The sequence below is a fragment of the Urocampus carinirostris genome, chromosome 19 (assembly GCF_059441175.1).
Source record: "Urocampus carinirostris isolate Australia breed hairy pipefish chromosome 19, RoL_Ucar_1.0, whole genome shotgun sequence".
In the NCBI taxonomy this organism is placed as follows: Eukaryota; Metazoa; Chordata; class Actinopteri; order Syngnathiformes; family Syngnathidae; genus Urocampus; species Urocampus carinirostris.
The window spans coordinates 13,206,869-13,220,753 of NC_142367.1; the positions used below are offsets into that span (position 1 = coordinate 13,206,869).

The 13,885-nt window shown below is 42.1% G+C and overlaps 1 protein-coding gene across 2 annotated transcripts in view; it reads left to right on the top strand.

Annotated features, from left to right (window-relative positions):
• The window catches only part of trrap (transformation/transcription domain-associated protein), a 103,756-nt gene that overhangs the window by 80,441 nt on the left and 9,430 nt on the right, over positions 1-13,885 (top strand). For both annotated transcript variants that reach the window (XM_088323149.1, XM_088323148.1), the window contains 5 exons: positions 2,774-2,975; positions 6,198-6,359; positions 10,393-10,483; positions 11,708-11,913; positions 12,982-13,243. In XM_088323149.1, coding sequence (XP_088179275.1) covers positions 2,774-2,975; positions 6,198-6,359; positions 10,393-10,483; positions 11,708-11,913; positions 12,982-13,243 — 923 coding nt within the window. The remainder of the gene's footprint in view (positions 1-2,773; positions 2,976-6,197; positions 6,360-10,392; positions 10,484-11,707; positions 11,914-12,981; positions 13,244-13,885) is intronic.

Here is a 13,885-nt window from a genome sequence, read left to right on the forward strand (position 1 = left end):
CGTAATATGATTACCAATATGGTGGTTACCCCTCCCCTTTCGATTGTCACCTTTACCATGATGAGGGTCTGTTCATGCTAGTTTTATTCATGCCCGAAGTTACATTAAACTTCTGCCTTCCTCGACACATATATTCCACATGTCTCACACTTACCTTAACTGCCCGTGCGCCCCCGGTGGCCGTTAGAGAAACTGCATAAATTAGTTGAATCATTGCATAAGCCTCAGGGTTGAAAGCTCAGGGGGAAATTGCGGTTTATAGTCCAAATTTTAGGGTGATTAAAAAAAAAAAAAAGAAAACTAATTTTTCTCTTAAAATGATAACACTTCAAATAAGTTTTGGAAAATATGGATTTGTATTGTACTAAATTTAAAAACTTTTCATTTCTCGTAAACTATAAACAAAATAAAACGAGTAAAACCAAAAACATTAAGTCCAGCTTTTTCTCTTAAAATTAAAAAAAAACTTAAAATAAGTTTTTAAATACATTTTTAATTGTACAAAATTTACTTTTCTTCAAAAATAAAAAATACCATAGAATTAACAAAACTGGGAAGGGGGGTATATATAACTGCTCTTTTTCTTAGAATAAGCTTGTAAAAACATATTTTATTTGTGCCATCTTCAAGACTTGATTTTCTCGTAAAATCGAAATATATAAATAACCAAAACAAAAAAATATCTAAAATGGTTATAAATGCTTTTTCCTCTTAAAATACATAAAACAATACCGTATTTTCCGCACTATAAGGCGCACCTAAAAGACTTTATTTTTTTCAAAAGCTGACCATGCGCCTTATAACACAGTGCACCTTATTTGTGGATCAACATTAAGTTTTCCAACTAACTTGCAGCCGCCGACTAGATTTTCCCCCGAACACCAAGTAGTACGCGGTGTATGCTGGGATTTATTTACCGGCGTTTCATTGGCTAACCAATGTGTCAATCATCATTTGAATCGATCGCTATTGGCTAAAGTTATTCGGAGGTCAAGGGGCGGATCCTTTTTATCATTTACAGGCTGCCATTGGTTTGAACGGCGACACAAAGCCTGCAATTGGCCGAAAAAGATTGGTCAATCATCAGTTGAGTCGATCACTATTGGTTAGAGTTATTCGGAGGTCAAGAGGCGGATCCTTTTTATCATTTACAGGCTGCCATTGGCTTAAACGGCGACACAAAGCCTGCAATTGGCCGAAAAAGATGAATGTTTATGGCACGTGGCTGACGGCATAGAGGAAGCATTTTTTTTCTATTCTGTATTTGAAAATATTTTATTCTCCTGGATTTACTACCCTCACGGATATAAGAGGACCACGGCTGCACATTATTATGAACACAACGACTTCGGTGAGTTACTTCAGGTTTTATATTGTCTCTGTATCTTGTTTCAGACCGAACTCGATGTTTCTGTGATAAGCGGTGCAGATAACGGATGGAATTGAGTGTCTATTTTTAAATTAAACTCAATTCCAAGTGTTTATCGTCATATGCACAATAAAGTTGCGAGCGAAAAAGAAAATATATACGAAAGAATGGTTGGCATTTCTTGAATCCCAAGACTTTAACCGAATAATGGAACGATGCATTTGAGTGACATCGTACGGACACCGCATCCGCACGTGTTCTTGACACGTATTTGCGTCTTTGCAAGCTTTGGGAATGTTCAGGGGGTAATAAGTTTGACTGAACTATCTGACTGTTTTGTCCACGTTCTCATTGTAGCGCCTTACAATCCGGTGCGTCTTATCTATGTCAAAAATAGGACCAAAAACTATTTTTTCGGGGTGCGTCCTATAACCCGGTGCGCCTTATAGTGCGGAAAATACGGTACTTAAAATAACCAAACATTTTTTGACATGGCAGCGCGTGTGCGGCACAGTTCTGAGGTCATGAGATCGAACCTTCCTGTGTGGAGTTTGCATGTTCTCCCTGTGCTTGCGTGGTTTTCCTCCGGGCACTCTGGTTTCCTCCCACATTCCAAAAATATGCATGTCAGGATAATTGGCCGGTACAAATTGTCCCTAGGTGTGAATGAGCATGCGAATTGTCCGTCCCTGTGTGCCCTGCGAATGGTTGGCAACCAGTTCAGGGTGTCCCCTGCCCACATTTAGGTGGGATGGGCTCCAGCACCCCCACGACCCTACTGAGGATAAGCGGTGCAGATCATGGATGAATGGATAAGTCTTATTCTTTAAAGGTAGCTCTTTTTGTAGCTCTCTTTTAAATACACTATAATCAAGAGATATCTTTTTGGACATGTTCATTTAGCTTCATTTGGACTTTTTCATTAGCTACCGTGTTAGGATCAAACCACGTCGCTGGAGTTTTTAGCTGGCATCATCACGTACAGTCGGTCGGAATCCTTAGCCACAGGGCTCTCGAAGAAACACGGCAGCTCACCCCGCCTTCCTTTTTGCCCACCCGTCATCCGGAATGTGACGTTGTATCCTGAGGGGTGAAAGACAAATTAAGGAAGCCTTATTAAATGTACACGCGGCTCAATAATTAACCACAGGCAATTTGCAAGAACCTTCACAATCAGCAAAAGTTGATTTCACCTCAGCAGGGTTTATCGCGATCGTTAAGTTTGTAAGAAGCAACAGCAAGCGGGTGGGAGTCGAAGGAGCATCGTGTGGTCGGTCGGGTGTGCAAAATATTTGGGGATGATAGAATACAAATGGTGTGTTTTAAATAACAAGCTCTGGAATCAAATGATTGTCACATTGATTTCATTTGAAAGGAATCATTTCTTTACCTATGTCGTTGCAGGTCCGACGAAGCCAACAAGGCCTTTTCGGCCGCGGTGCAGATGCACGACGTCTTGGTGAAGGCGTGGGCCATGTGGGGGGACTACCTGGAGAACATCTTCGTGAAGGACCGTCAGCTCCATTTAGGAGTCTCCGCCATCACCTGCTACCTCCACGCGTGTCGCCACCAAAACGAGAGCAAGTCACGCAAGTACCTCGCCAAGGTGAGTGCTTCCTGTACCGTAGATCCCCGGGATACGGCATTAATCAGTTCCGAGGTGCCGTAAAGCGGGGGATAGAAACCTATGGTAATCTGTAGCTCATGTGTACCCCAGATAGAAACAAGTATCAACCTAAGTCCTACTTAGTTGTAATATACATATATATGTTTAAATAATGTTATAAATAAATATACATGTAAAGGAAAAATGAAATTTGATTTACCTTTGGTTTGACTAGAGCCTGTACAAGTGCACTTAGCGGGTGGATGCAGAAATGGGCTGGAGAATTAATAATGAAATTATTTTAAATGTTTTTATCTTCCACTCGCAAGGATTGTCAGGCCCTTAAAGATTTCCTTGCTTCAGTCGCATCCTTATTATTAATAATTGCCCCGATCGACGATTGGTCATGGCCATGCAACTTAGCAAGTGTGGTGATTCGTGAGCTTCCTTCATGTACTCGATAATCCGAGCTTCGTTTCCAAAGTTATGTTTTTGCTTCTGCTTGTGGCATCACAGCAAGCTATGATACCCAAAATGAATAAATACAGTGGAGTCTTTACAGACTACTGGGGATTCTGCACTGAATAAAGACAAAGGCATTGTGGGAAGTAGTTCGGTCACAATTCGCTTACACAAATCGCTGTTTAGCATTTTATAGTACTTGACCACTAGCAGACAGGCATCTTAGAGACGTGGAAGTTTTTTGGCATACAAAATGAGTTGTTCTTGTGTAGTGGGGGAAAGACGTCTTATTCCACATCATGAAGCGATAAAATGGGGTCGCTGTGTCCTTGGGCTTTTCTGTGTTTCATAAAATTTTGGGGAAAAACGTTTTAAAGTTTGAAATATCCATTTGAGCAACTCCCCATCCACACTCGACTGATTACATTACCTTCATGGAGACTGCTCCCATTTACCCTGTGTTAGTCATACTTCCAGCCCCTGGATTTACGAGTTTATACGGGCATGAGCAACCGAGCCCATGCTGCCTCGGGAGCGCCTTCCCTCCATCAGACCTTTTTTCAAATAGGGTCGTTGTTAATTCCCTGGTCTCCGGACCCCATCCAGCCCATACATTATCGGTTCTGATGGAGCCCAAACACATTTTATTCCGCCGCTCAGCCTCCGTCCTAATTTGATTGCTCGCAGACCGGCGGCAGTCGTCGTGGACTGCTTCCCGCTGCAGATCAATGGCGGAGTGGAATCCTCTTACACGGACGCTGAAGGTCTAATGGCCTCCCCTGACACTCCAATCTCCACCCTCCCGCACGAGCGGACCTTTTTTCAGAGAGTCAAACTAATGCGATCGCGTTCGCCAGTCGAGCGAAGCCCATGTGGGAGGTAATGAGACGGACTCCTTGCTAACAAGCATTGCGACTACTTATACAGACACGCTCGAGCGCATTCATTGTGGTTCCTACACTATTGCTTCGGTCTGCTATGCTTTCTGTGTAGATCTGCAGGTCCGGCCATGTTTTAAGTCATGATTAAATATTGTCGTGGCTAATAATCACGTATTCTAATCGTTGAATCGCCCAGTCAAAGACAGTGGAGGTCTTTTCAAGTAAATGGCACTGAATAGAGGTTTTCTTTTATCTCATTCTGTTTGCAAAATATTAAAATCCTAACTTATTATCATGTCTTACATCATTACGTCAAGGCCGCGATTGATGTGGATGGACGGTGTTATGAGTGCACTGCAGGAAAGAGGTCTAAATATAATGGAAGCTAGTGCTCTTGTTGGTGACAGGAATGAGTGGAGAAGTGTTGTGAAAGGATAGGGGGATGTTTGGACATGTTCTAGGGGACAGGCAGGGCACCCGTATGACACGGGAGGGGTAAACCAGTGAAAGCTGTCAGGCCCTGTCCTGTTTCACCTGGAGGGACGAAAGCATGACCAACTTGGGTGCCAAAGGTGCTTAACTTGTTTGGGTGTTTGGGCATTTGGGTTGGCCATGGTCCAAAAATGTTTGTGTGTGTTTTTGGCTACTATTTCCCTTTTTTATTTTCTTTGTTTTTGTATATTTGTCTTGCTGTAGGTTATCCCTCTCGAGGGATATGACCAGGGTAGATAGATAGATAGATAGATAGACATCATTATATTTAGAAATGATCATATGGTTTAAATCACAATATACATTTACATGTTTTCCCTCTCATCCTCCTTTTTTTTGCTCTCTAGCAACAATAGAGTTCATCAAAAGTAGACAGTTTTACATTTAAATCCATGAAATTGAGTCTCGAGGGCCCAACAAACCCATTGAGTTTGTGCCCATTCTTATTTTTCTTACACTCTAGCAACAATACAGTCCATAAAACCTGTGACAAATAGACATTTTCGCGTGTACTTATTTTAAATGCGATCCGCGGTGATACATTTAAACGAGCGAGCCACGAGGGCCCGACAAGACCCAATGAGAGCCGGTTCCCAGCCCCTCCAGTTTTCTTTTTTTTTTCCCCCTCATACTTGTGCTCTAGCAAACCTGGGACAAATAGGCATTTTAACGTGTAAATTTATGAAATGGGATTCGATGTGATACAACCAAATGAGCTTGCCACAAGGGGCCAATAATATCCAGTGAGAGCCACTTCCAAGACCCACCACTTTTGATTTTCTTTATCCTCCTTATTTTTACTCTATAGCAACATAATACTCCAGAAAACCTGGGACAAATGGGCCTTTTCACACTAATATTTATGAAACTGGATCGGACAATCGAGCCACAGGGGCCCGAAGAGACCCAGTTAGAGCCCGCCTCTAACGACAGAATTAAAAAAACAATGTTTGCTTTTTACTTCAAATGCTTTGGTTCTTAAGTGATACCCTCCTTAGCCGACCCCCCCGCTTCCACTGCCGTTACTGTCCCGCCGAGCCGAGTCGGTAGTGCCTCACGTTGACTGATGCGGCCACTTGACCAGTCATTACCAGCAATTATGCGCAATCTGTAACCTGCTCGGAAAATACGGAGGGGCTTTTGCAATATCGTCTCAGTAATGAGGCACAGAACGGAAATGGCCTCCTACGTCGTCCCATCATTTATTGCTGTAAGTATCAGCCACAATGAACTCTGCAATCCGGCCTCCCGCTGCGTCGGGCCTGTCGTTTTATTTTTACAATATTTCACGTAACAGGAAAAAACGTCATTGCTTATGTAATTCATAAAAACGTAATTACCATCACCTTTCTAATTTTTCCCCACGCTATTTTTTCCTCGATTATAGGTCTTGTGGCTCCTCAGCTTCGACGACAAGGACACCTTGGCAAACGCAGTGGACAAATACTGCATCGGGGTCCCACCCATCCAGTGGTTGGCTTGGATACCGCAACTGCTGACCTGCTTAGTCGGATCTGAAGGAAAACCTTTGCTCAATCTCATAAGCCAGGTGCGTATGTAAACATGCTTCCCTTGCATGTACACAAATTTTATTTTGGAGGGGGTCAATGAGCAACACTTTTTATTTTATACAGTATACAGGTATGTCGTGATTTGAGCTGGTACAGTGGAATTAGTGGGTGGATGCAGAAGGAGGAGTTAGCGGATAATAATTCAAACTAATTTTAAAACTTCCACTTGCAAGGATTGTCATCCCTTCGGAAGATTTCCTCACTTTAATCACCTCCTTATTTCTAATAAGTCTTGATTGTCTATTGATCAAGGCAGGGGTCGGCAACCCACGGCTCAGGAGTCACACGCGGCTCTTTAGCGCCATCGAGCGTCTCCCGAGCATGTTTCCAAAAATGTTTACGCATTGAAAAAGATTGGGGAAGAAAATATATTTTTATTTTATTATGGCTTTTGTTGGAGGATAAAAATGACACACTTTTTTCAGTGCTGTAAAAATATGTGGAACAGATATTACATTTGAACTGCAATGCATTGCTCTTCCCCTTGATGCTCTCTCTCTCTCTCTCTCTCTCTCTCTCTCTCTCTCTCTCTCTCTCTCTCTCTCTCTCTCTCTCTCATTTCCAAAAGAGGCCATTTTGAGACAAGTGCGTATCTCTAAAACACCTTTAACCATGTATTTGACTTTGGCCATTTTTTTTAGACATTGTGAAAGAGTTGTAAATGTTTGACTTCTGTTTTACGAACTCAATCACTAATTGTGCACACTTGCGCGTGATGATTGCGGGTGAAAAAATGGTGCTTTCAATATTTTTGGTTGCTACCCCTAGGTTAAGACCATGAAACTTATCGAGGGTAGTGATTTTTGTGCCTTCTTCATCATTGTGCATTATCTCACACTATGTTTCAATTGTTATCATCTTGCTTTTTCCTTTAGCATTACTGCAAGTGTTGGGACCCATCGCAGAAAAATGTAAAGTCGTTTTTGCGAGATTCTGAACTGAAAGAAGCGAGAACGGGAGTATTGTGTAGAGAGTTCAGTCAATTGCATAATGGCATCGTCATGATGCCGTGACACACACCAATAGCAGAGCAGCATTTTATGACATCGACCAATAGCAGATAAGGCATCCTAGATGCGTATGAGGCACGTAACTTGCACAGTCACTCCGCTCACCCCAAAAAGTTATCATTCTGTACGTCTTTGGGCAGGGAATATCATTTGTTTTGTTGATGTCGTATTGTGGGGTACGATGCCGTAACGGGGGGCGGGAATAAACATCTCACTCCACATCGCAAGGTGAAAATATCGGAAGCCGTATATCATCCGCCGTTTAACGTTTGCCGCTGAATTCTTTGGGTGTCCTCGCTCCATTGCATCGATTCAGCCCGGCACATCTGGCTCGCACGCCGGCATCCATTTTCATAGGCGCGTTCTTAATAGCGATAAATTAAGCGCATTCACGCCAAAGTGATCTCTGCCTTGCTTGCTTTTTATTTACTAAATTAAGCATTTACACTCCCCACTTCCACTCTGAAACCCTTTTATTGGTTTTCACTAGACTCCGGCGGATTGGATTTGATATTATTTGCACATGAAATGATTAGAAAGTGACTATTGTGCGCATCCACACAGCAGAAGCGCGGTGAGTAATTAAAGAAAGGACTCATTAAGCAGAGCAAATGAAGTATTTTTTTTCGACACCATTTCAAGGGAATAATCTTCAAAGAGCAGTCGCCGTCTCTCGACGGAGCGAGAATAGGTTTTTTTACAATCTTTACGAAAGAGTTATTTTTTTTAAAGCCCCAGTGTGTATTCTAGTGATCCCTAGTGGTGTAAAAATACTTGATTAATTTAGATTAAACACTACAATCTATGGCCTGCCGCTATTGTTATTGTCCGCTGCTACGTGTAAATAAAACTTGCTGGCCTTCAGTGGTCGCTAAGTTACGGGATTCAGGAATCCCACCCATTTTTCTCTAGCCACTCATGTTGGCCACTTGGCTGCAGGTAATGGCTTGTCACCAGCTGTTATTCTTGTTGTACGCTGCTCAGTGTAAATTAAGTTAGCTTCATCCTTTAGTGTCGGTCGGCTTTGAAAGCATAGGCATCTGATGCATTTTTTCCCACCGTTTTCTTCTCTAGCCACGCATGCAGGCCACCTGGCTGCAGTTAATGGCTTGTTGCTAGCTACTTTCGGTTGGTTCATCCTTCAGTGCCAGTCGCCTTTAACAGCTTTGTTCTGTCATTCAGGCATCTGGTGTGTTTTTCCCACCGTTTCTTTCTCTAGCCACTCATGCTGGCCACCTAGCTGCAGGTATTGGCTTGCCTCTTACTATTTTTATTGTAAGATGTTCCGTGTAAATAAAGCTGGGTTCATCCTTTAATGTCGGTCGCCTTTAACAGCTCAGTTCTGTCATTCAGGCTTCCGGTGCTTTTTTCTCCATTGATTCCTTTTCTAGCCATTCATGTCAGGCACCTGCTTTCATCTCCTGGCTGAAATTCATTTTCACGCACTCAATAGAATATAGAAGTAGGCTTTATAATTTTGCCAAGTGGGTTTTGGACTTCCATCGTGGGTCTTCTTTAAAGGACGTTTATAAGCTATAGTGACCTTCAGCGGTGAAATATTACACACTGTCACTTTAATCTTGTGATAAAGTGACAGACTGTTAGGGAAAACGACGGCCGCGTCCACGTACGAGTCTCTCGTCTGTATTCACGGCAGACTTTCCCCGTCGTTTGCCTGAATTATTTAGAATTTTTCCTTGGCGACGGGATGTTTGAAAAACGTATGCTGAAAAATTGATGAAGGTGAGGCAAAGAGCGCCTCGGGCTAGGTTGCGAGATGAATCAGAAGCTAACGGCGAATCGGGCCGGGCTCTCTTTTTGTCGGGCGTCGGCCCTTCGCCCCTTCGGCTCACCCGGGTGAAGACGTCTTAACCCCACATTAGTGTGCCGATCCGCGCCGCCTTCCCTCCCACTTTCATCTTTACTGTCACTGGCAGACGCCGCCTTTATCTCCCCTTCTTCTCACTCTGCTCATTTCCCTCTTTCCAAATAGTTGTCATTCTCCTTTCATTCGGTTGACATTTATGCAAGAAAACATTGATTGCCGTGGAAGGGCAACCCTCCTGTGCTGTGCCATTATTGAGAGAAAAGCATTCTTTTCCCCTTTTTTTTTCAATTCTAAAACATGCTTTTTTGGATTTGAAGGAAATAAACGACGTGAAAATGTACTGAGTGAAAAACATTAGTTAACTGGGATATAATTTTGTTAAAATTTAAATGAATTATTTTTTCCTTTTACTATTAAAAAAATTAAAGAAAATACTCGAATTCAGCCAAATGTTTAGTTTATATCGAGTACAATAAGTAATATGTTTAATCATTTCTTATTAATGTACCCATCCTAATAATCTAGTTTTACAAAATTAGTAAGATAGGTAAAACATGGTTTCATTTCATAAGATAGGTAAAACATGGTTTCATTACTATTCTATCTGCCCATAAGTATTTTGTTTTATTTCGCAAAGAAAAACGTATAATTTCCCTTTTACTAAAAAAATAATCATTAAATAAGAAAATTATTTGAATTGAGCCAAATGTTTGTGTTTTATTTTGAATTTATTTTCATTACTATTTCATTGATCATAAATATTCACTTTATTTTTGTATAAAACAAGTTTATCATATTGTAAAGTAGGGATGCCTGATAGCTAAATAAAACAATACTCGACTACACTCAGCCACTTGTTAGATAGTCGCATGGCTCAGAATGTTGTGATTTTTTTACTTTTCCGTTCATTTTTTTTCTCTGGAAAAGGTCGGTTTCATTAGCGCTCACACTGGTTTTTGCACTCGACTGCGGGTTGACTCGATCAGTGTGATTTCTTTCTCACTTCTTCTCTTTTTATCTTCATCTTTTTCTCTGCAAACGCTCACATGATCTCACAGCCGATATTTCGCCTTCCCCCAATCGCTCCCCTCTCAGTCTCTGTCCCCCTCCCTCCCGTTCTCAGCAGAGAAGACTTTGAAATGTAACGCGTGACCCTCTTTTTTTGTCTGCCAGGTGGGACGGGTTTACCCGCAGGCTGTCTACTTCCCTATCCGCACCCTTTACCTGACGCTCAAGATCGAGCAAAGGGAACGCTACAAGAGTGGTAAGAACCCAGATTCTGGTATTGATAGGATTTCCTTAAACCGAATGGAAAACTTAAATCAGAGTTATAAGTCATAGGACGTTGGAGACCGAGAACTTTCTACAGGACAAAACGGGTCTTAATCATCGGCCCTGAAAGTCAAAGAGAGACTTTTCCCAAAACTGCTAAAATTTATATTTTATTTTTTGCTTAGTGTTAGTGTCAAAAATATGAATAAGACACATTATTGTGTGAAGAATGTCGACACTAACGCAGGCTTTTATCTCCTCCCGTTTGGATGATTGTAATTCCTTGCTCTCCGGAATCTCCCAAAACAATGTCCCATGTGATTGGTTATTCTCATTTGAAGAATATAGCCAGTCTGCCAATTTCTTTCTCATGCAAACGTTATGTAATCTGCTCTTCAGATTACATAAGGCTTGCTGCTGGTACATACAGCACTAAAGATGCAGCATGAGCTCCCCGTTTTTCTGAGGCTAACACAGAGGTGCCGATCCATGCTTTTATCTCTCGCTTGTATTGTTATAATCCCCTGCTCTCTCGATTCCCCCAAAAGAATGTTGCTGGTGAAATAAAGCCAGGGTATACCCATATATCTCCCCTTGTTTTGATTTTAGTAATTCCCTGCTCTCAGGACTCTCCAAAAGGAATGTCGCAAGACTGCAGCCATCGCAAAATTCACTTATCCTTATGGGGACAGGATCACATTACACCAGTTTTTAAAGTGCTGCATTGGTTTCTTGCGTGTTACAGGATGGATTTTTAAGGTGTTTTCATTATATGTTTGATCAGTCTGAACAGCTTTTAATTTACTCTAAGGCAAACACTGCTTTTATCTTCTCTCGTTTTGATCACTGTAATTCCCTAGTCTCCAGATTCCTCCAAAAGAACGTCGCAAGCTCCCAGTTGTTGCAAAATTCAGCAGTACGATGTAAATATAGCCGTAAACATGTATTCAGAGCCCGCCCCTTTTTTCTCAGGCCAACAGCGGTGCTGACGCGAGCTTTTATCTCTCCTTGATATGATTATAATGATCTGCTCTCTGGATTCACCCAAAAGAATGTCACGATTGCTGTTGTTCAAGAATTTTGTGTAGGGAAAAATTGGACATGAATTGCTTTTAAAAGCTCTTCGAGTGTGCAGTTATTGAAAAGCGCTCTACAGATCAATTCTAATTTTAATATGTAACCCTCGAGATTTCAATCAACGCTTCCCCCCCTTCAGACGCATCGGGACAACAGCAACCGGCGTCGGTGGGGTCCCAGTCTCACTCGGGCACCTCGGATCCCGGACCGATCAGGGCCACGGCCCCGATGTGGCGCTGCAGCAGAATCATGCACATGCAGCGCGAGGTCCACCCCACCCTCCTGTCCTCCCTGGAGGGAATCGTGGACCAGATGGTTTGGTTCAGGGAGAACTGGCACGAAGAGGTGAGAAGTAAAGCCCGGGCTACTTTTCTACGCGTGAGACAACACAGCTGACTTGAAAGTCTTTTCCATCTGTGCAAATGTAGGCAAGCTGGTAGTCGGGTTGTCTTTTACGCTGCTTAATTTCATACGTGTTGTTTTTACAGTGTTGAAATGACGCGTGTCCATTGCCAGGATCCTTTTTCCTATTTTGCAGGGAAGATTTTGAAAAATTAATTTGAAGATATTAAATACATTTTCCTATGTATTTTATTTTCTGATGAAAATACTGTTATAAACAAGTCATTTATAAAAAAAAAAACAATTGGGGGGAAATAGAAATGTAAAAGAAAATGTAATTTTAAGAGAAAAACATTTAAAGTATGTTTTTAATAAGAAAGAAGAAAAACAAAAATAAATGATATTTAAAAACGTAAAACATTCTTATTTTCTGGCGAAAACGAGTTGGTATTTAAAAAAAACAATTACTAAATTAAAGTGATATTTTTAATAAGTCAAATTTAAAAATAATAATCACATTTTATTTTCTAAGTAAGACAAGTTAATTTTTATAGCATTTTATGGGTAAGTTGTTAACAATTCAAAACATTTAATAAAACAATCATATTTTTTTTTAAATTACTTAACTTTTCTAAATGTTATTAAACATTCTTTAAATTGTTTGGCAGAAGGCATATTTTTTTATCAATTCACTCATTTTTGTTTATTTATTTTCCCAAGTTAAACATAATTTTCTAGAAATAAAAAAATCCTTAAAATGAGAAAAAAATGGATGCAATCAGGACAATTCATTAATTATATATATATATAGTCTGGTCATGGATAATGGAGTCCATACTACATTTAGTAATTAGCATTTTCTCAGGGAGGGAGAAGAGCTAAGGGAGAATCTGTGATAGATGCTTGTGATGAACTCGAATGACAAGGCAAGGGATTTGGAGACCCAAGTTGGATTGTGGTTGATGGTTTGGAAACTGCAGCAGCAGCAGGAGGCATTGTCCTCCAGTTTTGCTATCATTTCCCAACCTCCGACATGCTTTGAGTTGATGATCCTTTCTTTAATCCATGCAGGTTCTGAGACAACTCCAACAGGGCTTGGCCAAGTGCTACTCGGTGGCTTTCGAGAAAAGTGGCGCAGTGTCCGACGCCAAGATCACGCCCCACACGCTCAACTTTGTCAAGAAGCTGGTCAGCACTTTTGGCGTAGGATTGGAGAATGTCTCCAATGTCTCCAACATGTTCTCCAGCGCCGCCTCGGAGTCTCTGGCCCGGCGAGCCCAGGCCACGGCACAGGACCCCGTTTTCCAGAAGATGAAGGGGCAGTTCACCACAGGTGAGTGCCAAAAGGGACCCAAAAAGGCGACAGGTGCGACGGCATTAGCGTGCAAACGCGTAGCGGCGACACAAACGCCGGCGGCGATCTCCGCGGCGTCATAAATCTGTCCGGATGTCGGCGCCAGCTGCGCCCGCGTAGCTAGGCTTCTCGCGGCGAGCCCCCGTCCGCCACGGCGACCCGGGATAGCGCCGGCCGTCGCCAAAGCGGAACAAAAGGGCTTTGCGGGCCCAGTCGCCGTTCCCGGGAACGTGCTAGTGGCTGGCTTGCTTTTGGCGGGCTTTGTGAGCCGGAAAATATGGCTTTATGCGAGCATATATAACATCTGGCAGCAGGGAGGCATTCAAATCCAATTATGGCAAACGCTATTTGCATGAGTTGCTGTTTTAGTCGGGGATCTGTTAGGGGGGGCGGGGGGCCTTTGGTCACAGCCGTCTTTTTTTTCTGGTAGGGAAAATTTTTATTTCTGTTGTATTTTGGATAGGACAAGTGTTGGCTTTGCACCTTCCAGATCCGAACGTTCATACGTCAGACAATTGAATTTTAAGTCTGATATGTCACTAAAGCTCAGCTTTTAACTCTTAACACTGTTCAAGCTCGCGTATCAGTCGAGTGAATTCTCAAGCACAAGCTCGAGGGTTT